Source organism: Haemaphysalis longicornis, unplaced genomic scaffold (genome assembly GCF_048455015.1).
Source record: "Haemaphysalis longicornis isolate Haplotype H1 unplaced genomic scaffold, Haemaphysalis longicornis Haplotype H1 scaffold_3, whole genome shotgun sequence".
Classification (NCBI taxonomy): domain Eukaryota; kingdom Metazoa; phylum Arthropoda; class Arachnida; order Ixodida; family Ixodidae; genus Haemaphysalis; species Haemaphysalis longicornis.
Window position 1 is genome coordinate 168,832,707 of NW_027526335.1, and position 21,369 is coordinate 168,854,075.

Below are 21,369 nucleotides of genomic sequence, written 5' to 3' on the forward strand. Positions count from 1 at the left end.
CGGTGGAGGAGGGAGGGGCAGCATGCTGTGCCCGCACGAGACGCTCGTAACGATGGTGTGCGTTTGCTTACTAAGACACGGGTCACGGTCCCTTCCTGAGGAGCACTTCGCGCCACCGATGCAGAGGCTGATCATCGCTGCCGTCGAGAGGACCCACGAGTGAGTGCTGCCTCAGCGCACTGCTGCTGCGCTCAAATGTCACATTAAGGAGTATCGAAATCGCCATCTAATTTTTTAAACTTTCTCAACTCGCAATTCTATTAACAAATAGCTACAATATATTACTAAATACTGCATTTCCAAACAAACGGCAGGATAGGGAATTCATTGTACTAGTGAAAATTAACACAGCGACAGGGATACAGGCATTTCGAAACACACGCTAGAACTTCAACTCCGTTTATGCCACAGAATCACGGAAACGGCCTCTTGCTTCAGTGCATCCGGAGGAAGGTAAACATCCGTGACATCTCGTGCGTAAGATAAGGGGTGAGATAATGAAAAGAGGCTCCTGGTTTACTGCCCAAGACTGGTTATGCACAAAGTACACGACGTCGGCAGCTGCACTGTATTTTGGTTGCATGCAAGGCAGCCTTTAATATCGCAAAGCGTCAAGCTATGGCGCTTGACTGTGGGAAAGAATCACGATGTCTTCATTGACTCAATAGGTTATGGACGATGGTAACTTACGCAATTTTCTTGCAGTGCAGCACGGTCGAAGCTACGAAGCCTGCCAAGGGAGTTTTGTCTCTACAGCAGAGGGGGAGGGTAGGATCGAGTTCCCCTTCGGTGTCACAGAGCCTATTTTAAAAGAAGCTTTTGTTGGGAGTGTAGCTTACGGTCTAAAAGCATGGTTATTAGGAAAAATAAACAGAACACACGAAACCACGGAAGCGCCGGTCCGCGTGTCCTTGCTTCCGTTATATCTATTTGTGCTAATAATCATGCTTTTAAACAACGCCAAATGTCACTTTGCTTGAGCCGGCCTCCGTAGCACGTCACAGCGAGATATATCCTTAGATACGTTGGTTTTGCAGATTAACTGAGAGCTGTGTAACATACACAGTGCTGATTGCAGCCCAATCGGACCATCTAACACGACGTTTTTCACACCCGAGGTTCAATTAGATCATAAGGCCTCGCGCAGAGCAGTGCTACGAATTTATTCGGATAAAGCTCGTGATCGTTACGGCATGGCGATAGTTTGAACCCGTGGGCGCACTTGTTTTCCACTTTTAAAAAACTTCTAACGCCCCTGAGAATCCGAGCTGTGATCTTGTTTTGTGTACCACGAATCGCGCTTCGTGTTTGCAAGAAGAAGACTGGCAAGAAGAACAGGCTTTTCAAATTGCTATAATCTCAAAATAAACGTGAAAATTTCCGCATCCTGCTTACAACCAGACAAGCATAAGCAGTGCAAAAGCTGTGCAAAAGTGAAATAATATAATAGAGTGTAACAATATATCTGCAAGGATTCGCAACACATTGACAGAAATAACCCGTTAACAAAAAAAATAATTGTGGTATTGGAGTTGCCTGTACTCAAAAAGTGCGCTGGCAAACGATGCACAGCTGGCACTTCATCTTTCTCAACCTTCATAAAGCTTTATAATCTTCTCCACGGGTGCCCGGCAAACGTGGCAGTGCTGAATTTTCGTGGCGCATTCCTGGCACGTGCCATGTCCGCAGAGGAAGGCCACCGTCCGTTCTCTCTCCATGCAGATGGCGCAGGCATGGCGTTCGTCGATCTCTTCTTCCTTCAGCTCTTCCTTCGCAGAGCTGCATTGGGCTTGTTCATCGGACGGACCCGGTGCTGCAACAAATCAAACTGAGTAGTCAGTAAGGGCCTTCCGTTAGAAACTATATCGGGTACGTAACGGGACGGTGTTCCGGCAGGGTTGTAAGCTCCGGGCATCATTAAGCAAATAGTCATGCAAAAATGTAAAAAACAGTATTTTATGAATTACTCTATTCTTAGGCGAATGATTTACTTTCACTATGCTGACTGCTTCTGAACAAATCCCGTTAAAAATCTTTGTAACATTCAAGTACGCCTTAAAACGCGAAAAAAACATTTTACTTAAGGCAGCATCTGTTAAGTTTGCGCACCTCACATAATTAATATGGCCCGGAAACTAGATATCTTTCGCTTGTTTACCTGTTTGGTGTTTGTTTTCACGCCGGCCGAGCGGACGTAGCTGTGTGGGGCGTAACCAGAAACAGCGGAGGCTTATTGTTATTCGTCGCGCTTTGTGTTCACCCGACGAGCGCAACCGGACAGGACTTATTCAAACGCGTCGGTCACCCTATAATATTTGAAAGCGACGCCAGCTTTCGAAGGGGGATTTCCTTGCGTTCGATTGGGGAACCAGTAGAGCGGGACCGTTGACATTTTAGCGACCGCGATTACCGCCACAAGAATTGCTGAACCGGACAGGAGCTCGAGGTCAGTCAAAGGGCCAAACATAGGAGAGGGCACCAGATGTTCTGTCTACGACAGATGCACTGCTCAAAGATACTGGGCGAAGTTCCCGTTAGTCGCACGTCTCAGCCCTGCGACTTCGCGGCTGGGATGCGTCAATAGGAAGGCGACCAGGTTTTTTTAGACGCTCCACGTGTCTACAAAGCAGAAAAGCAAAAGAATTTTGGCGGCCTGGGGCAGCTATAGGCGCACAAGGTATGAACAATACTTTAAGACGAGCCCCCGACAACAGATTGTCGGCGCTAGGTTTGCTTTTAGTTAGTTGATTTTCAAGTGTGTTATATTTGTGTTTTGCGGAATACCTCCAGGATTCTGTAGGAAAGTGAGAGAGGTGGTCATGTGACTATTTTGATCGAACCTAGCTTTGTTTTTCACCGTAGCCAATCAGTAGCCAATAGCGGGCTAACCAATGAGCCATCCTAACTCTCAATTTGCGACGTCCGGTTTGTGCGCGGGGTTTCAGTGGTAAAACCGGGAGTGATGTTTAGAGGAGGGCCAGGAGGACAGAAAGAGGAGGGCGTGGCGAGCCCAGCTCGACGCGGGCCTTCCGCGACCTCTTGTATGCATTCATAAGCTTTGGGGGTTGTAAAAACGTATTGTAACTAAAGTGTACATGTTGTGAATCTTGTTCGCTTGGAGGAGGAGGAGGAAGTAACTTTATTGTGTCCAGAGGAAAGGCCTAGTTATGGCCGGTGTGCTTCAGACGACGGCCAGGATGCCTTGGCTCCTAGCGGCGTCTTCGGCCCTCTGGACGGCCCAACGCTGGATGACAGGGTCCTCGCTAAGCAGCACGGTCTTCCACTGCTCCTTGGTGTGAATAATAAATGTTCCCTCTGTATTGCTGAAGTCTTTTCTTTGTATAGCAGGGCATTCCCAAAGCATGTGTGCCAAACTTGCAAGCTGAGGGCAGTGCTTACATTTACCGTCACGAATTTCTGGGTGGAAGTGCCTGTAGAGGCCTGGGCTGGGATATGTATTGGTCTGAAGACGCCTCCATGCAACTTCTTGTTTTTTGGTCAGCGAGGGGTTGGCTGCAGGGTGCTTCCGTCTTTCGCCTCTGTATTGGTCGAGCACGTCCTTGGAGTAGCTTATTATTTGCCACGTGCTGTCGACCAGGAGCCATCGGGTCATCGGATCATCTTTTCGACCATCGACTTCGCCCGACCGATCCACATTTGAATTTAACAGGTGCCGTGACCAGGATCGGTCGACATGGCTTTCTGCGGACGACGGGGAGGCCACTCCAACGTTGAGAGGCCCCAGGGTGTAGACGCTCCAGGCTGCAACGGCGAGACCAAGCTAGCGTCCGGGGGGGAATCTAAACGAGAGACCCCGGGAAGCAGAAGTTCCAGGCTGCAGCGGCGAGAACGACATCGGCGACAACGGGAGATAGCTGCACGTTCTTCGGCAGCACCAAGCGTCACCGACGGCAGGGGCTTGAGAGTTAGAGGAGAAGTTCGGAGGCTGGGGCGACATCCCGGGAGTAGATGCTCCAGGCTGCAGCAGCGGCGAGGACGACACCGACAACGGGAGAGATCTGCATTCTCTACGCCAGCACCCGGCATCAGCGAGCGTTTAGACTGTGAGCCTGGGTTCGGAAGCTAGGGCGACATCGTGGTGAGAGACCCCAGGGAGCACCAGCGAAGCGACGTCGGGACCGGGAGAGAGCTCCATTATCTGAGGCAGCACCCGGATCCAGCGACGACGGGCATTCGAGTGACGAGTGAGCGAGAGTCCTCGGCCAGGCGAAAACGAGGACCGCCTGCGGGCGCATCCTCGAACGGAGCGAGAGCTTGGTGCGAGGATCCTGGAGCACGGCTCAAAACCAAGCGTCGAGAGAAGCGCAGCGCGCCCCAACCGGCATTTTCCTTGACGCGACCACTGCTGTCCCTTGTTATTTAATGTGAGTAGCGGTACGCGTACCTCGGGGTAGTTTTCGGTGGGTCACCTAGCGCGAAACCTTCGCAATGGCGGGGGTCCTGTCGCCTGAGGAGATAGAAAGGCGAATTGCTGCGACCATCGCGGGGATCGAGGAGCTCGAGAGGAAGATTGCGCAGGCGACCCGGGCTTTAGATCAGCTGCTCGCGAGGAAGGCGGAACAGGCCAATGTTGCCGTAATTCCGGCCCTAGTGGCCTGCGAAGCGAAGTCGTTTCTCGGCGAGGTAGTTCTCTGTGCCGCAACGCCTGCCCCAAATGAGTGTGTATTGCACGCAGGCTGCGCAGTAATGCAGAACGCAAGGGAGGCAGGTGTTGAGGGTGAGTCCGCAGCGCATGTTCTAGAGCCCAAACCAGAGGTAGGCGCCCCGAGGGGCCGTTTATTAATGCCTATCGTCGCGCTGGAATTCGAACCACGTGCCCCGAGTGGGGAGTGTGGGGAATTGGTTGGTGGCGTATTTAGGGAGAGCAGGCTCGAGCTTGTGTCGGACGCATGGTAGTCCAACGGCCAAAGAATTGATGGTGCTGTGCGGCATGCGGTTAAAGATGAGGAGCATGTATGCGTGTTTGGGGAGCCGGTGGCACCATTGGCGCTGTGGTGATGTTCTTGTTTTCCCGTTCCTGATCCGCCGGGTGCTAAAGGGCAGGAGTTGGGAGTGCGTCAGGGCGATATACCTTGTTCAATAAAACGTGAAGCACTGCTGCGTGCCGAAGCACGCAGGAAGGCGTGTGATAAGTTCGATAATGACAAGGGAAAGTGGCCCTTCCGGCCTAGAGCACCAAGAGTAGCTTACTTCCACTTGGAGCGGGACCGACGGCAAGTTCCCGCTAGGAGGGAATTCTGGGCAGTCCGGGGTCTGCTGAGATGTGAGCTTTGGCTATTCGGTGTATAGAGTGCCACAACGTTCAGATGCCTCCGTCACCATTTCCTTGCCCCTGCTTAAAATGGCACGGTTAGGATGGACGCCCAAATTGATTTGTGTTGCGCTCATTCGGACAGCGGCGCTCGCGTTGGGGTGGAGGATAGAGAGGAGTATGTGCGGCGTTTGCGCGTGAGGCAGTGCCGTAATCTTTGGGCCGGACACCTAAGTGAACTTTCAGTACGCTGCAAGCGCGCAGCTAGTGAACCGCTGCAAGGTTGAACACTGTTGAGCCTTGTGCATTTCGCGATTTGTGGGTGCTTGCTCGAAGAGAACATGCAAACTCATGAACATTTTGGTAGTGCTGCAGAAGTAGCCGCGCTTCTCACTTTTGGGTTTGTGTGTGTCTTTTCTTCCCTTAGAGTGAGAGTGATCTACCATGCGTTTGTAGCTGTGTTGTAGTTTGCACTATTACTCCAGTTGTATTTTCCAGTAATTTCACCCTTCGTGGGGCTGGTAGCCTTTTAGCGTTAAGGGAAGTGCTTTTCACGTGTCATCATCATCATCATCATTCATTAAACCCTTAAAGACCCCGGAGGGGTATTACATAAAAAATAAAGCAAAGATCCATGTTGTATGTTGTTGTAAGCTTTCGGCTTTTTGGATGCTAGTGAAGAGTTCGTTGATATTGTATTTTTTGCTAATGAGTGCTCTCTGCGACAGTTTGAAGTTTACATTTGGTGTGGTTGAGCGTTTTCGTATAGTGTGAGTTTGCGGAAGGCACACCTATTTTGGTGAGAATAATGAGGAGTTTGTAGCTGTATTTCCTTTCCTGTGTTACAAGTGTCTCTCGAGACATTTAAGACTTTACGTTTTTTCCTGCGTAGCGTTTAAGCTACAGCACGCCTGGGAGTGTTCAATGCTGCGTTTTATGTAACGAGTATTATGAGTTACTTTCTTGGTTGTTTTGTATTGGGTTTTTATAACACACAGCCAGAGTAAATGGGTTACGTACTGCTAGTGAACGGACAACATGCTTGGTGGGGAGATGCCAAGTTCGCGCACCTCACTTAATAATATGCCCCGGCAACTAGATATCTTTCGCTGGGGTTAGCTTGTTTGCCTCTTTGGTGTTTGTTTTCACGGCGACCGAGCGGACTTGGGCGCGAGGGGCGTAAGGACAAACCGCGGAGGCTTCTTTGTTATTCGCCGCGCTTTGTTTTCACCCAACTAGCGGACCCGGACAGGACTTATTCAAACGTGCCGGTCACCCCATACTAGTTGAAAGCAACGGCATATTTCGAAAAAGGATTTCCTTGCGTTCGTTTAGGGAACCGGGCGACGGGGACCGTTGACATTTTAACGACCGCGATTACCGCCACAGGAATAAATGCCCGAACCGGACAGGAGCTGGAGGTCAGTCAAAGGGTCAAACATAGGAAGAGGGCACTAGACGTTGTCTAGGACAGATACACTGCTCAAAGCTACGGGGCGAAGTTCCCCATCGTCACAAGTCTCACACTGGTGACTTTTGACGGCTCGGATGCGGGAGTAGGTAGGCGACCAGGCTTTGTTAGGCGCTCCACCTGTCTACAAAGGAAAGGAATTTTGGAGGCGTGGGGCAAAGGTATTTTCGCACACGGTATGGACAATACTTTAAGACGAGCCGCGCGGCTACTGATGGCCGGCGCTAGGTTGGCTTTCAGTTGGCTGATTTTCAAGTGTCTTATATTTGTGTTTTTCGGAATACCTCCGGGATTCTGTATGACAGTGAGAGAGCTGGTCATGCGACTATTTCGATCAAACCTAGCTGTGTTTGTCGCGGTAGACAATCAGCGGCCTAGTGCGGGATCACCAAGGCGCCATCCTCATTCTCAATTTGTGACGTCCTGTTTGTGCGCGGGGTTTTAGTGGTAAAACCGGGGATTTTGATGTTTAGAGGATGACAAGGCGGACAGAAAAAGGAGAGCGCGGCGAGCCCCGCTCGACGCCATCCTTGCCTGACGTCTTGTATGCGATCACGAGCTTTGGAAGATTGTAAATGCGTAGTGTAAATAAAGTGTTCCTATTTTACATCTTGTTCTCTTGGAGTAGCTCATCGCTTGCGACGTGCCGTTGACCAGGAGCCTTCGAGTCATCGGATCATCTTTTCGATCATCGACTTCGGCCGACGGACCCACATTTGAATTTAACTGCATCCAACTCTCCTTGGGTATCTGTGGCTCCAGAATGCGTTCCATTATGTACTGTGTACGGCCCCACGTGGATATGCTTGTTTGTTTACTACTCGCTCTTTTTTGCGCTGCATACTAGTAATGCAGTATGCAACGTGTGAGAAGTTCAGGCTCCTGGCGATGTCAGTTTTAGCCGCATGCGAACGCTTGTGGAAGTGCCTTTCAGAAGAGTTCCGTAATCAGCAAGAGCCGCTACATGATATTTTGCTTCATAATTGGCACACCGTACGTATAGTGTATGCAGACTTTACATCAGCGTAACTGTAATACTAACAAGTAGGGCGTTCCGGTTCCTTCTAAAGCTTGTGGTGGAGCCTTCAATATCGTAGATACCCAGCTGTAGCAGATTACGAGACATATGGTTTAGCAATGGATTACGCCACCCGGTCTTCAATTAGCCCAGTTATGAAGTGCTACTGGCGTTGACTGTTTAATGGCGTCTTTTACTGTAATCAAAAGGCCCGACAGAGGAATTGTATGAAGGAGTTCTTCTACGTCGAAAGAAAAGGAGACCAGCAAACTCAGGAACGTCCCTGTCTATTGCAGTAAATATAAAAAACTGCTAAAATCATTTGGACAAGACGAAAGTTACGACAGCTGAATGAAGATTTCCCGCCTGATCTCCTCTGTTTTCTTGCTTAGAAGAGCGGAAGCTTGGGCGAGTTTGTAATACATTGCATTGGCGGGAAGCGCGAATAAACACGAGGACGAGAGAAGAAAACAACAGCTGTGTGACACCAGGTTTCGCTCAAATGTATTTAGAATTGACCACCGTTCGATGTGTGTTCTCCCGCTAGTCGAACACTGTTAGTCACCTATGAAAATGGGATAATTTTATCACCATACGGCCGTGTTCACGACATGGTGAAGTGGCAGTACTTGTGCGTGAACAGTATAATCGCTTACAGGAGAACGGGACTTCCACAATCTAATCGGGCAGGGTGACTACCGATTTTTAAATGCTTCATCCAAACAACTGTTGTCTTACGGGTAGCATGGTGTGGGCGAAGTGCAGGGCCTCTGCTTACTTGAATCGCATTGCGTTTGCTTAATTTGAAAGGGCCTAATTTAATTCGCAGTTTATAAGCAGGTAGCACCGCAATGCTACATATTGCCGAGTGCGGATAAACAACCCAGCATATTCTTTATTGGAAGGAATCCCGTAGTTCGGGAAGTATGAAAGCAAGTGCAGGCCAATTTATTTTTGTGCTCGAACAGATCATAAATGGAGCGGCCGCGGCTTCTTGTAAGCACAAGGCATTGGTGGCTTCTTGGAGCATCAACGGGATCGCTTGAGATGGAAAAGCCAGTGTCCGGAGCAAGGACCTGAGCCTTTTGCTTGGTGAATGGCGGCTACTGTTTAAAATAGTACTCGGTGTGCTAAGTATTTAGAAATGTTGAATCACTATCTTGACTGTGTCACAATTTGGTCTGTAATGTGGGTTCTCCTCCGCATTTGATATTCTTGTTTTAACAGCGAAGCTGTTTAGCATATTGTTAGAGTTTGTTGTCCCCTGTTACAAATACTAAGGAAATGTCGATTTCACGTGAGTGCGCACGTGAACTTGTGCCTCGCGGTAACCGACCGGCAGTTAAAAACACCAATAACATTCCTAGCGCTCGTGTGCGCGTGCCTGGCGGCGACATCCCAGCGTTCCCGGCGCACGTTTATCAAGCCAAGCATACCTACTTAGGAGGATTGGCGTAGATTGGCTAAAAAACCCCTCAAGCGTTCACCGCAATCGTGGCAACACTTGCTCGGAACGAGGAAGAGACGTCATAGCGAACGCCCCTCAAAGGTGATGTCTATTATTATCACTTTCAGAAAAATGAAGCTCACAGTTATGCAACAGTGACGGAGTAAAGGTTATTGAAGCAGCGAAGAAGACGCAAAGCGGCTGAAATCGTGGACCTAAACCTTTGTAATATCTATTAGGTTTCGTACAGCGTCGCCACCTTCAAGTCTTCGGAATTAGTGTGAGCGTCCTTCATTTTTTCCCCAAACAGTACAAATGTGTGCAGGAACGAGGATGCCTTGGGGTTATCAGCGGCCAAATATGTGCCTTGAGGGTGGGTGCAGGCGCCATGTTATCACTTTTTAAGTGGACAAGTTATGACAGAAAAGGCGTTCAAGGGATCTTTGCCCAAGTCTTCTCAACGTTTGCCAGGTGGACGTTAAAGAGCGCCAAGGCAGATATGCCATTTCTGGAGTGCAAGTTTCACACCACCGAACGACATTTATTATCATCGGTTAAAGAGTACAACCGGACAAACAACGCACAGTATGTGCGCGCACTATCGTCGTTATCCCGTTATCGAATGAGTGGCAGCAGAACAATTGCGATCTACTCCGTTGTCCAAAACCATCCCTCTATATTTGTGTCGGTTGCTTGACTGAAAACCGTCGCACTACGCATGCCGTTTCTTTTTTTTGCCTGCACTGAAGTGCCCTTTCGTTCACTTCAGGTCAAATCGTCCTAATGGTCACTGGTCGAAGTTGAAATACACGAAAGCTGGCTCCACCAGCCGACACCCCTGTGTTGCCCTCATTAAACCTCATTAAGGTGTTTGTAGTAGAGAAGACTGCAAAAATCAGAAATAAATGGCCAATTTCCATAGTAGTGCATTCAATTGAGGTTCCGAAGATCAAAAAATTGCTCACTGGCATTGCTTTCCGTTGAACTTGCAGCGCCTTCGGCCCCAGCGGCATCGTTCTCTGAGCTTCTCTCAACTGACGCATCCTCCGGTGGGGGTTCCCTAAGACAAAAAAAAAAGTGTTAAATCAGCATCAAGTATGCTTGTACGGGACAGAAAGCCCTTACTGGGCTAGCCACAATACTAATGTACGAAACGAAAAACATGATTACTAATACGACTTTTGTTTGGCGTTCCAAGGCATTAAACATGTGACTTGTTAAGAGAAACCACCCAAAAACATGTAAAAGGTGGACACACATTTAAAGAGGCTCCAGTCTTGGTGGACGTGCAATAGTAAATATCTTCAACAAGCGTTTGTTTCCTGCAGATGCAGTTAACAGCGCTCCAGCGGTTTTCAACAAAATTAGGCTTGAGTCGTTACATATGGCATCAATGTCGCACTCTTATAAACGTTCACAAATTCCATCAAAGGAGGCCACCTAAAACGAAACAGTGAAAGTACGGCTTGACATCTATCGTTCAGAAAATCATCAGTTGTGAAAAAGCAAGAAGGAACTGTTGTACGGAGTAAGCGAGCACGCCATAAAGTGAGCAGTGAAGGAAGGCATGAAGGCAACATTGCTGGATGGTCAGGCGACGATTATTTCCACCATTTCAACTACTTCCAGAAGTTGTGTATGATTTGGCGGATTAAAACCCTCGATAAAATCAAGCGAGGATGATCAACTCGGGGAAAACAAAACAAAACCGGAAATAAGTTCCCTACAATGAGCGTTATCTGCAAGAAACCCCAAGGGGTCTCACTGTATTGTATGAACGCTGCAGTTTGGAAAGGAAACCGGGCGTAATAATTATTGCTGTTTTCACGCCGATTTGTGTACACTACATGAATGGAAAGTATTCAATCCCGGCATTGTTTCAAATGTCAGGATCCAACAGACTAATTGTATCGATCGCACTTCCACCCCAGTTTAAAGTGGAGCGTTTTAACTTATTAGACTCTGCGGGGTAGTTTGTGTGTGGGAGTGCAAATTTCGAAAATTTGTAGACAAAACTTTAGGACTTCAAGTTCAGTATTTCCGAAAAAACTGAAGCATAATTCCACTTGCCGTTGTTTAGGAGCCCACTTCAGTAGCGTTCGGACCACAGCCATGGTTCCAGCAAAATTGAGTGGGTTAAGTCCTTGCGCGTTCTTTAGTTTCAGTGAACCACCGCTGCTGATGAAGAAGCAAGCCAGTCCCAGCGAGGTGTCGATGTCGTCATGGTTCACCTTTTCTAGTTCAGTTGCAATCTGTTCAGAAAAGACAAGTATTATCCCCCGATACAACTCTAGGTCATTTCCGCCCAAAAGTAAGTTAAATATTGGAAATTATAAGAAATTAGACGAGAGCATCCCAGGAGGGCGTGTAATTTTTCTTTGCAGAAACTTGCTGTGCCTTGAGGTTTTCACCGTAAATATAGTCCTCACGAAATTATGAATTCTTTATGCCCGAAGTGGAACGAATTTTACGCTATGCAAAATGTTTTTGCATGTTTTAATCGCCTGTTTGAGCACATGTTATTCCTTCATTCAAGCTGGGAGTTAAATAACTAACATTTGTACAAAAGTCTGGCCAGAAGTTCTGTTGGGGGGGGGGGGAAGGAGGGACATGCTCTCGATCCAGAAATCAAATGTGGACTGCAGCCATGGTTTTAAAGTAACAACAATATCGAAATGGTCATCCTTTGATTGTACGACCGGGTTATCTGATGTAAAAGAAGCTGAGTTATTGTACAGCGGGATTTCTAAAATGCAGTGTAGCATTCAAGATTTGCAAGGATCCCTCCAACTTTGACACGTAGAACCCTATACAAGGCCGATTGCTTTTAAAAGCATAAGCATTTCCCAAAAAAGCTACAAGTGCTATTCCCAAGAGCGCTAACTGTGCCTGAAGCAGCTTTATGTGGAGGCTGTTATGTCCGAATGATAGTGAAAGCAGCTACAAGCAACCTCGCGTTTGTTAAAGCACGTTTATTATAACTGTAAGGAAGTAAAATTGCCGGCCCACCTTATTTTCACGAGGTTACCAAACACACAGTGGAAATTATTTTGTCAAAAACCTCCTAAAAAAGGAAGGAAGCTCACACTAACCCGCAATATATGAAGGTAGCGAGGTTGCATGCTTCCCTCAGGACAATCGCGAAGGTTGAGTCCACGATTGCAGCTGATTTGCTTTGTCTTCTCTCCCCGAACGACCTTTCAGCATCTTTGTTTCTATTAGTAGGAGCTTTTTTCATTTTTTGAAAGTGTTAACTGCTGCAGACCTCCTTGGATGGACGTACGTTATGACATCTCTTTCTGGTTCGTAGCAAGTGTTGCAAGGATCGCCCCGAACACTGGAGTTTTTTTCGGCCAATCTTGGCAAAACTCCCTGAGTGCGTGTGCTTGGCTTGCCAAACGTGCGCCGGGAACGCTGGGAGGTCGCCCCGAAGCACGCACCCAACAGCGCTCAGCATTTTCTTGGTTTTAAACTGCCGGACGGTCGGCGCAATCTTTGCCAATCTCGCTAACTGGGGATGTTTGGCTTGAGCAACGTGTGCAGGGGACGTTGGGTGGTCGTCGCGAGGCACACACACACGAGCACCAGCTATTTTCTTGGTTTTGTTAACTGCCCGGAGGCCGCGGTGAGGCCTTCGCTCACGAGCGCGCGGTCGGCCATATCTGGGTATTTTTAATTGCAGCCACGAAAAATTACGATTTGCTAAACAGCTTCGCTGTTTAAAGGTGTACGAACTGGGAATAAATGAAGCCTCAAACAAAATTTAAACCATGGGTAGTCATAGTTAGCTTTGAGAAGGTGCTGTAGAATCTAAGCGAATGAACGGAACAGCCACTTGTATTATTGACGGACTGTACCGCTTTCAGTTTGGGCGCCACGGTGGAACGTAGTTTGGACGCCTTGACGGCCAGCCGGCTCATCAAGCTGATGTGCAGAGGCGTGTTCCCGTTAGCGTCCTGCTTGTTCACATCGGCACCGGCTGCGACCAGGAGCTCGGCGATCTCGCAATGCTGGTTCATAAGGCAGATGTGGAGAGGCGTGTTCCCGTTAGATTCCTGTTTGTTTACGTCAGCGCCAGCACCAATGAGGACCTCGACGAACTTGAGGTGGCCGTGCTGGACAGCGATTGAGAGGGCCGTCTTCAATTCTTTACCGCAAACAGTGTCAACTGGGGTATATCCCTAAAAACATGGTTGGAAAAGAGAACGGAAATACAACAAATTGCGTGATATAGACTTTTTGAAGAAATACTTTCCATCTCTAAATGAAAAGGAGAATATTCAAGTTACACAAAGTATCCTCATTACATGTACACACATTTCCTTTCTGAATGCGGGTTTGAAGTGCCCCAGCAACATAAAACCTGCATGAATAAGCCCTTTACTAATACGATGAGCGATTTTTTATGCACAACTTTACGGGAATTGTGTGCCTCACATTTTAGCTGCTCCAGTTTAGGCATGGGCAATCTTCACCGACTCTCGAGCAGCACTTCAGAAACTCATGGTGCTGCCACAAGAGCAGCTTGCTCAAAAAATTAATGGCGTGCACACCCAAGGGGAGACGGAGCGACTCTGGCGCCATCGCTTGCCAAGAGTTCTCAGCGATTGCTGTGGACCGACCCAAGTAAGACCTACGATTCGTTGCACACAGTAGCCCCAGAATGTCGATTTGGGTTGCGAAGCGGTCTGCGCAAGCGAGATGAAGCTGTCCTGCATCGAATACGACTGAATGTGGCTTACACTAAGCATTTCTTTTTTAAACTACGTCGAGTTTCCTCACCCCTGTTTCCTACCTGTACAGTTCTCGAGGACCTGAAGCACGTTCGCTTCTCATGTCCTCGCTACAAACTTGAGCGTACCACGGCAAAGCTTTCTCTGGGCCTGCCCACGTCCGCCAGGTCTATTCGAGTCACCTCCTAGGGCCCTGGCTTACAACCAGCATGGCAAGGAGCGCAACAAAAGTCCGCCTAACGTTCCTCCAGAGCACTGGAATTGTGAGTGAGCTATGAAACCTCAGAAAAATGGGTATATCGCCTGATTATGTGTGTGCTTTTTGTGTGCGTCTGTGTGTTTGAGTATTCATGTGTAAGTGAGAGTTTTCGTAATTTTTCATCACACTTTCACCCCTATTTGGTCTAGCAAGTCGGGCGCCCAGCCTGGCTGATTTCACTTGATCATTAAAGATGTTTCTCTCTCTCTCTCTCTCTCTCTATATATATATATATATATATATATATATATATATATATATATATATCTCACACACGCACACACACACACACACACACACACACAAACACACAGACACACACATACGATTGAAGAAAATGAAATGCCTTGCGGAAAGTGTTTGCTTGGTGTTAATTTTTTTAAATCACGTTAATGGCCATTCCTGGTATGGCGGTAAAAGATTCCTTACCTTCAATATTTTAATAGAATAGACAACAAATAAAATGAAGCCTAATTCGTGTCACTTTCGGCTAAAAGGGATGTGTAATTAGAAGCGAATTTTATAAACCTTGTCGTCGTACAGCTGAGCTTCAATAACTAGGTTTCATTATTTTTAGATTTCCTTACATAAAGACTTCGAAGGTTCCATGTGTCCTTGAAGCAGTAGGCGATCCATAGCGCGCGTTTATTTGAGCATCTGCTAAAGGCAACGAGCAGCGGTGAAACACATAGAAGACAGGTTAAAACCACTCGAACCACTTCGAGAATGCGCGGAGGAAGCAAAGCTTCTGATGCGTTCACTTAAAGTGAACGCTTTCTTATTTAGGGCCCTGAAGAAGTACTTATGTATCGTAGGAACATAGGTTAGTGGTGATGATGTGGACTATGTTGTCGTAGTCGGTGATGTCAATGTGGGTGGGTCAAAGCAGAAAAGGTAACAGTTCACGCGTTCCGTGTTGAAACCATTTGAAGTGACTATTTCTATAAAAGAAATACAAGTTCTGGAGTATCTTTAGGGGGAAAACTTGCGGGTACGCAACTTAACTAGTCCTACAATCTATGTTGATAGGCAGCAGCGGAGCAAGCACACTGAACAACCAATGAAACTAAGAGAGAGGAGAGAGAGAATCAACAATAAAAAACGAAAAAAAAGAAGCGAAATACAACTTACAAAAAGAAAACTACATATTACAATCGCAATATGTCACAAGTAAACATACAGTGGATTGCAGTGCATAATATGAATAAAACAAACAAATATTGTACAATGTTACTACTCAGAACGAGGAGAAGTGGCGATACAATCCTGTTAAGGAACATAAGCTTATATCAATGTTTTCAGAAACAAGACTGTTATGCAGCCGCGGTAAGAAGGACCGTAACCACGGCATGCCATAGTTGGTTCTATAGGCTGCGGTACATTCCAATGCTCATGTGTACGAGTACAGTAGTGCATAATGTTAGGCTTCAAGTTCGCCAATGTTCGAAGAAAATAACTCCCACATCTTTGTTCTTTTCGATAATTACTAGCCAGCCGGTAATTTAGCAGATTCTGAATATTCAAGAGCTGACTCATGGGGAAAAATGGTTCAGTATGGGCCTTGAGCGGTAGCTTAAAAAAGTGCGAATGAACTTTTCTTGAAGTAGATAGATTCAGTCGATATTGAGGACCGTAGCAGTACCCCACACCAGGCTAGAGTAGTTTAGGTGGCTAGTGAACAGAGCATTGTAACTTAGCAGTTTAATACGATACGGAAAATGAGACAGAGCATAAATATTACGAGGGATTCTTGAAAGTTTACTTACAAGAAAGTCAACATGATTAGACCAAAACATGTGTTTATCAAAGAATACGCCAAGTGTTATCATGGAATCTAAAAGCTCAATAGTTTGGCAACCACTTTTAATATCGCTTTGTAGAAAACATTTTTTCTTTATGGCCTGCGATACCACACCGATGCGGTTCAACCAACCACCTAGTGCGGATACGCGCATCGATTTGACAATGTATCCCAGATTGTGTCTGCAACAAAGGACAAGAAAACCATCGGGGCTTTTGTTCGTCAAGTGGCAATGACGTTTAACCTTCGCTGGTCATCCGCGATCGCAAGACAGAAAGGCCTTGAATACTTTAAAAAACTTGTTCATGCCCATATTTGCATCAAGGATGACAACTCCGTGAAAATATTATAACCATATGCAGTTTCCCGAGACCAATTATTAAAGCGAAGCTTTCGTGTCCTCGCTGATGCAGGTGCACGCCGATACGCCCTGCAAAAAAGCCAACTTTCTCTGACGATGATGATGAATGATTTTGGAAGTTAACGAAAAAACGCTTCCTGTGGTCGGAATAGAACATTCGTGCCTCGAGTTATGTAGCCGGCGTCTGTGCGACTGCTCCATTACGACATAGTCGAATGGAACATCAAGCAGCAGGTACCGATTCGCGCCGCACACCCAAAACCCGAACGTTAGGCCTAGCCGAGGGTGGCGGTGGGTATTCTAGAAAAGCGGTGCGTACCTCCAAAGTAGCATCTACTCGCATTGCGACATTGGCCAACCAAAAAATCCATCACCAGAAAGTTTCATGTTCAATGGAGGGGTGCATGATTTTGTAGATGATACTGACAAGGCCCTCGTGCGTATTTTAAGTACAGAGTAAAACTTGACTACTCTATAGAAAATGATCAAATGCAAAGGGGCATTTGGTGAACGCATTACCTGTTCCAGCAGCATTTGACCACTATGATGACGACCATTCATTGCTTCACGATGCAAGAGAAGCATGCCATTTTTGTCTTTGGCGTTTATAAGGGCTGAAAGTTGTTCAGAATATCGGCCTGCAGCCCTGCAAAAGGAAATAAAAAACATGTGTAGGGACATTTTCCCAATAAGTTAGAAACTGAGTTCAATGGCTGTACAAGCTGAATTGAGTGCAACAAAAACACGATAGGATTCAACAACGCCTACCTACATGCCAATAATAAATAAATCGAACATCGAGCAATATTCGTTTTGTGTATTGATTGGCGAAACAACGTGTTTGATTATGAGAAAGTTATTCGTTTATTTGCGCAAACGAGGCTAACGGCTGCTCCCAAAAGCAGCCATTCTCGTAATGAGCTCTCGGAAACCAGCGTGGCATTTTAAACGAAATTTATATAGGTTGCCTTTCTATTCATTTTGATTATCGGACATCATATTCAGTGCCTGCAATGTTATATAAACCAATTTTCCGTCTCTGGCAAGCGGTGCCGAGTAGCAATATTGGAATTTATTTATGTATAGAACCGTAGGTAGTTTAGCTGTAGTACAATGCGCTATTTAAAACCTCGAATCAATCGAAATGTTATAAGTAGTCAGCTTGAATAAATAATTGCTCACGAAGATTGAGAATTATGTGGCAAAGTTGGAAATCATTCACTTTGACACATTTTAAAAAATCCTTGTTGAACGATACTGAAGGTGATGTTATTTTTTTATTGATAACGTACTTCCACTAGTTCATTTCCTGCCTATACTGAAGCAATGTCTCCGCACAAGGTTCAATGAAGATTTTTGTACCTTTATATAAATTCTGAGCACATTGTGCTTTAATATGTTGTTACAATTTGTACCGGAAGTGATATTCATTTCTTAGTTTTTGAAATGGCGTATTGTCACGAGTCGAGGGCAATCAGCATAGAGGGGAGGCGCGAAAATCCCATTAACAGACGAAGGCATGCATTTGAATCCGTCGCCAATATGCACCAATGTTGAAGCACCCAGTTGTAACTCCTAATGCAACTTCAAATAGGATGAAGAAGGGCTTAGCTAAGCAAAAATACCACTCTACAAGAGCCGCGTTTACACGCCGAGAGAAGAAAGCGGAGAGAAGAACCGGGAGCTTTAGACCTTCGCTGAAAACTTCGCGAACAGTTTTTCTTCCCGCTCCGTCGAATCTAACTGGGAAATATTGAAGAAGGAAATGCACCGCTTAATCAATCTTTATGTACCAAAAACTACCATAACTGAACGTCTTCGCTCACCTTGGTTTAACGCCGCTTTAAAACGCAATAATAACAAGAATAAAGCGCCTGTTTTGTTCCGCAAAATCTACTTGGCTGTATTCTGCCTGGCAAAAGTACTACGTTGCTGCTAAAGAATATGACACACTAATTGCCGAAACTAAGCGCAAGTTCCAATCTAACACATTGTCTTAAATGCTACAAATTGGCCCTAAACCATTTTGGAAGACCATAAACCCAGGACAATCTAAACTTACCTCTTTGCTCTACCGCACCGGGTGCCCTATCCCCGATTCAAGGGAAGCCGATATCTCAAACACTGCTTTCTGTCCGGTATTTACTAACGAGCCTGCCAACGATGTCCCTGACGTGCCAGATGTTTTACGTTCTTCCGATACTAACATTACTTTCAACACTCTTGGCATTGTTAAGCTTATCGACTTACTCAGTAATTATTCCTCTATTGTAATCGATGGTATTAATGCTAAAGTTCTGCAAAACAACACCAAATATCCATTGTTAAGTATCTCTGCCTCATATTTCAACAGTCCTTGGACACGGGAATTGTTTCACTAAACTGGTTCATTGGCAAAATCACTCCTGTCTTCAAAAAAAGAAACCGATTATTCCGCCTTAATTACCGTCCAATCTCTATCACGTGTCTATGCTAAAAAATGATGGAACATATCATTTACTTCCATGTTGCTAATTTTCTATTGTCGCCAAAAGTTTTTAATCCCGACCACCATGGTTTCCGCAAAAGGCCTATCTTGCAACACTCACCTTGCTCTATTCCTTCACTACCTGCATTGACGCCCTTTTTTTCGGGCTTCGAGAGAGCCTTTGCTAAAGTACCCCTTTCTCGACTAGTATTTAAGCTATCTCGTCTTAAGCTACATCCGTCTACATTAAACTGGATTCACTACTTTATTACACATCTTCAACAGTTTGTTAATGCCAACTCGCGCTCGTCCGCCCTGTTCCCACTTCTCTCGGGTATCCCCCGAGGCACCGCGCTTGGGCCGCTTCTTTTTTTTAGTCTATATTAATGACCTGCCCGACGTTGCCTCTTCTAATATCTGCATCTTCACGGATAATTGTGTTGCATACCGGCCAATAGTCCATTCCTCGGATGAGAATGCCAAGCAACACGATCTTTGATCTCTGAGCATCTTTGAACATCTTTGATCTCTTTTCACCGTCGTTCTAATTATACACCCCACTCGTATTACCTAAACAATACTGCGGTACTCTCCTGTACATCAGTGAAGTACTTAGGCATCCACATTAGTCACGATTTAACTTGGTCCCACCATATCAGTCATGTTACTAACGCAGCAAATCGTGTCCTCGGCTATTTACGTTACAACCTTTCCTTGGCACTATCGTCTGTTAAACTACTTGCATACAAAACACTCTTTCTTTCCAAAGCCGATTACGGCAACGCCATCTACGACCCACACCAAGCCAACCTCTGTAACGCCTTTGAATACGTTCAAAAGCGCGCAGCCAGATTCACCCTTTCAGATTATTCGTATCTCAAGCATTTCGGCATTAAACCCGCAACTTCACCTGCCTCCTCTAACCTCCCGTCTACAGATAGCACGGCTGTCTCTTTATCACCGGTTCTTTTATACCTTTCCCCCAAACAATCAGTTTGTCCTACCTGCTCCTAAAACCTCGCGCCACAGCCATCGTAACGCTATTTACCCGCCACACGCCCAGCTACTTTTCAGGGTTCATTATTTGTTCATACAGCCCAAGACTGGAACTACCTTCCTGCCGACATAGCCGTTATTACCGATAGCAGTCGTTTTAGGTCTGCGATAAACGATTTGTGTCATGACCTGTAACTCTTATTGCTTACATCATTGCACTGTATTTTGCCTGCCTTTTTTCCTGCCCACCCCTGATGTAATGCCCCAAAAAGGCCCTTGAGGTACCAATAAATAAATAAATAAATAAATAAATAAATAAATAAATAAATAAATAAATAAATAAATAAATAAATAAATGCTAGATGAAGGGTCAGGGGAGCGGACGACTGAGGATCGTCAGGACACAGCAAGTTCCGGCAACAGCAATCCAAGGGGGGCTCACACCACCGGGATGCTGAGGTCGCAATGAACAGAACGACAGGTTTTTCGTCACAGCCTCCGTCCGAATATTGGTAGGGAGGAAGGTGTAGAACAAACTTCACTTTTGAACTTGCTTTTATCATTGTTGATGCATGTTAATGGGAGAAAAATTGTGGCCGGCGCTCAACTGCTGACTATTGTCCGAAATATTCGCAAGACTTACCCTACGTTAAACTATACCAAAAATGTCTTTTGTAATGCTAATCATTATTCCTGACATCCTCCTCTAGTTTCGCGTGAACACGTCAACACGTGAATTTACAGACTGTCACGCGGCCCATGCGCGCTGCTTTTATCTCGTCTTCCCTTCGTCAGGAAGCGATACGCGAAGCGGGTCCGTCTTGACAGTTTTACCCATCCAGGCCAGGGAGTTGCTCTTGTTACATAACCGGCAGGCATTTGAGGCTCTAAAAGTAAGCGTTGCTGTTCTTCCATAGCTTTCCGCGCACTTGGAGGTGTGCTTTTTAACTCGTGGTTTCTGAGTTTATAGGTCTAAAATCAGCGGCAAGAAATTACTCCCCGGAAGGCATGTGCAGCTTCTTTCTTAAGTTACGTAGAACGTATCTTAACCAGATTGGACCGTTATTTCATATATATTAATGTTGTAACCTAACAGCACGCCAGCACTCCGAGGAGTCTTACATTGCACGTGCGTTTTCGAACTTCTTATTTTTGTTTCCGATCCTGATACTGGTAAAATATTATGGAAGGTTTTACATACGTAATATAGTTACCCTACAACTCCATTTGCACTGTTATAATGAATATATCTTACTTGCGCCAATTATGCATTTTGAAGGAAATGCCGGGCGTTACACAGGTGGCTCATTTTCGCCATTTTTATTAATATTTCCATCGTTGATCTCCGGGCTTTTGAAACTTAACCTTCGATTTTTGGAGGACATCTCTAAGGTGCATTTTTATTTCTCAGTTCATCTGCGTAAAACTATTTTTTCTTTCCTGGTATTTTCTTTTTCAATTTTTTTTCCGTAAAATAGCTATATGTACGCCACTACAATCACGAAACCTCTTACTTTAGTGAATTATGCTGATTTGGGGAAATG

At 46.0% G+C, this 21,369-nt stretch overlaps 1 protein-coding gene across 1 annotated transcript in view; it reads right to left on the reverse strand.

Annotated features, from left to right (window-relative positions):
- Window positions 1–1,336: 1,336 nt before the first annotated feature.
- The window catches only part of LOC144175650 (E3 ubiquitin-protein ligase MIB2-like), a 207,554-nt gene continuing 187,521 nt past the window's right edge, over window positions 1,337–21,369 (reverse strand). The window contains exons 17-21 of the mRNA XM_077704699.1: window positions 16,882–17,008; window positions 13,066–13,389; window positions 11,279–11,460; window positions 10,174–10,268; window positions 1,337–1,813 (exon numbers count right to left, since the gene is read on the reverse strand). Of these exons, the coding sequence (XP_077560825.1) occupies window positions 1,590–1,813; window positions 10,174–10,268; window positions 11,279–11,460; window positions 13,066–13,389; window positions 16,882–17,008 (952 nt within the window). The 3' untranslated portion in view covers window positions 1,337–1,589. The remainder of the gene's footprint in view (window positions 1,814–10,173; window positions 10,269–11,278; window positions 11,461–13,065; window positions 13,390–16,881; window positions 17,009–21,369) is intronic.